The sequence below is a fragment of the Austrofundulus limnaeus genome, unplaced genomic scaffold (genome assembly GCF_001266775.1).
Source record: "Austrofundulus limnaeus strain Quisiro unplaced genomic scaffold, Austrofundulus_limnaeus-1.0 Scaffold510, whole genome shotgun sequence".
Taxonomy (NCBI): Eukaryota; Metazoa; Chordata; class Actinopteri; order Cyprinodontiformes; family Rivulidae; genus Austrofundulus; species Austrofundulus limnaeus.
The window spans coordinates 346972-350111 of NW_013952912.1; the positions used below are offsets into that span (position 1 = coordinate 346972).

Genomic DNA, 3140 nt, shown 5'->3' on the forward strand with positions numbered 1-3140 from the left:
CACACACACACACACACACACACACACACACACACACACACACACACACACACGAAACCCTGCTCTGTCATTATCCCCCCTGCGCTCCATCATTACATCATGTGAGGAGAGTTCTCTGGAGCAGTCTTAACTTTTCAGGAGAGTAAAAGTGATTATTACCCCCAATTTACACTACATGCGTTCCATCTCCGCTCCGCTCCGGTCCGACCTCCGCAGCAAATACACACCCATTATAATCAATGAGAGTGTAGCATGAAGCATATGTGTACACACACGATACACGTGGATTTTATTTTGAAATCAGAAGTTTCAGAAAGCCGACAGTGAGACAGTTTCAACCATGGATACCAAAAGCCTTTATTTCAACGTTTTCAGCTGTGTTTGGAGTTTGTCTTTCACAGAATTAATTATTTTTTGTTGTGACTTCAACATTTATCACTGGATTTATCGCGCGATCTCCTTCCTGCACACTCTCTGTCGGACCGGAGCGGAGGCTGTGTAAATTGAGACACAAACGAACAGCTGTGACCTGCGCACTGCAGCGCAGCAGAGCGGAGACACATGTAGTATAAATCTGGAGTTAGACTTCAGTTTTCATAACTGGCACTTACACTTAAGTCTGAGAGTAGGAGCAAATCTAAGAAAATCTAAACACTTAAGTCTAAATTCCACTCTAAGCAGTTTGATAAATACAGGCTCTGGTCGTTTTCAGGCTGCTGTAAATGTAATAAAGAAATATGCTCTTGTGTGTTTTCTCCTAACAGGAAGTCATGTTGTATAAAAGCCGTCACTGTAGCCGAGCAGTAGAAGAGAAAACACTTCAAGGTGAACTCATTTAACAGATTCTGTTAAAGAGGAATTAAAATGAGCCTAATGAGTTTCTGTCAGTGAAATAACTCCTGGCTCCTCTCAGCTCTGCAGGACAAGGATCACATGACCAAGGTGGAGATGTTTCACTGTGCAGCTTGTAAAGTCTATGTGTCCACATCTGCAGCTGACGTGCACACTCACGTTAGCTCTCAGGGTCACCTGTCCAACAACAAGGCAACTGCACCTCAGCTTCAACCAGCCTTTTTATACTGAGCCGGCGAGGGGACATGGGGGATTTTTTTTCTTTTGCGTTCCCACGCAAAAGTATTGCGTTCCCTCGCAAAAGTCCTTTATCACTGTTGTGCCTGCCGGTTTATTACCAAACTCACATGTTTACCGTTAGCGAGTTAGCTACAGCTTTAATTCAGCTTCAGAATGAATACATCACACAACCACGCATGGAAGTATGTCATATGCCGATATTTTAACACGATGCAGCCACGCAACATCAATGTCAATTTCACAAACTTGTGGCAACACATCCTGTTTTGGTAACCAGGTATTTCAAAATAAAAGTCTGATTTAATTCAGTTCATATACAAAACAAACTTGCGTGGGAACGCAAAACAATATTGCGAGGTAACGCAAAAGTATTGCGAGGTAACACAAAGGTATTGTGAGGTAATGCAAAAGTATTGCAAGGGAACGCAAAGGCATTGTGAGGGAACGCAAAGGTATTGCAAGGGAACGCAAAGGCATTGTGAGGGAACGCAAAGGTATTGTGAGGGAACGCAAAGGTATTGCGAGGGAACGCAAAGGCATTGTGAGGGAACGCAAAAGTATTGCGAGGGAATGCAAAAGTATTGCGAGGGAACGCAAAGGTATTGCGAGGGAACGCAAAAGAAAAAATCCCCCCATGTCTCCTCACGGGCTTCGTATTTTTATACCTGTCAGGAAATCTCTGTTGAATGTTTTTGTTTCAGGAGTTTGAAGCTCGGCAGAGACATGCTTGTCTTCACAAAGCAGCAACCATGCTGAAGGAGCTCAGTCCACAGTTCAAACACTTCCTGAAGGTATTTTAATGGTTTCACATCCGAGTTTAACTTTACAGCTTAAAGGTGGGCCTCTGCAGTGTTTCCCTGATCTTAGTTTAAAACATTGAGCATGGAGCTGATCTGAAACCCTAACCCTACGAGCCTTTAGCTAAATCCAAAGAGGAGAAAAGGAGATTTGCAGACAGATTCATGAAACATCAGTAAATGTTTGGAATATTTCCACAAGCCTGGTTTCTCTGCTCCACAGTAATGAACTGATCATCACAGGACCTGCAGGAACACTGATGTAGACAATGGTTTTATATTTGCTCCAAACGTCCCACTGTACATTAAACTGTTATTTTATTTACTTTATTAATACAGCAGATCATTCTGTAGGATTTCAGTGTTTATTGGTCAGATATTTGTGTATAATAAGACAGTATATTAACTTACTGTATTTATTCGTGTATAATACATAAAATTTAATACATAAAATCATCCATAAAGTTGGGGGGTAGTATTACACTCGGATAAATATTTTTACTTATGTATTTTAACTGAAATATCGGCAAAATTATTGAGTCCGGAAGGACTCAATAATTTTGCCGATATTTCAGTTAATACTTCATGAGACCACGTTGTAAAAAGCAGTAGAAACGAGCTCACCTCTGACACTCCTCCATGCTTAAGAGCGAGATAGTAACAGATCCAATCAGGAGACATGATGTTAAAAAAAGGGGGGTGGGTGGGAAGTATTCCTGCAGCTCAGTAGTGATAACGAACTAATGACATTTGTGTGTGACCGGACCGCTCCTCGAACAGCAAACACGTTCGTCTGTAATGGCTGCCGTCTACCGGTGTTCTGAAAAAGTTTGTATCCCTGAAAAAGGTTTCCCCACCAGAGGGGGCGCTCGCGAGTAGGAAGTAATCTGCTTGTATCTGTTTGRAGATGGTCTCATGTGAAGTCTCTGACTTTTGTGTTGGCGTCTCCTGGTGGACTGTGTGTAAAATGCCAGAATTCATATGATGCTGCTACAGCTGATATACAGTATATTTGTTGTCAAAATACCTTTTAGTACATGTGTTGTTAAAATAAAATGAACAGTCCAATGATCATTTTACTGATATGTATAAAGACTGCAAAGGCTGAAAAATCTTGAAGTCTGTATGAAATTGGAGATAGTTTGAGGATTAAATTTTTTATGCTTTTTAAGCTCAAAAAAGGGGGGGTCGTATTATACATGAGATCGTATTATACATGAGGTCGTATTATACATGAGGTCGTATTATACA

At 41.2% G+C, this 3140-nt stretch overlaps 1 protein-coding gene across 7 annotated transcripts in view; it reads left to right on the forward strand.

Moving 5' to 3' along the window:
• The window catches only part of LOC106530332 (DBIRD complex subunit ZNF326), a 22010-nt gene that overhangs the window by 16776 nt on the left and 2094 nt on the right, over positions 1-3140 (forward strand). For 4 of the 7 annotated variants that reach the window (XM_014025929.1, XM_014025930.1, XM_014025926.1 and 1 more), the window contains exons 8-10: positions 765-825; positions 914-1044; positions 1794-1883. In XM_014025929.1, coding sequence (XP_013881383.1) covers positions 765-825; positions 914-1044; positions 1794-1883 — 282 coding nt within the window. Of the gene's footprint in view, positions 1-764; positions 826-913; positions 1045-1793; positions 1884-3140 lie in introns of those variants that run through there. The other 3 variants (XR_001311773.1, XM_014025932.1, XM_014025931.1) reach the window with 3 other exon arrangements.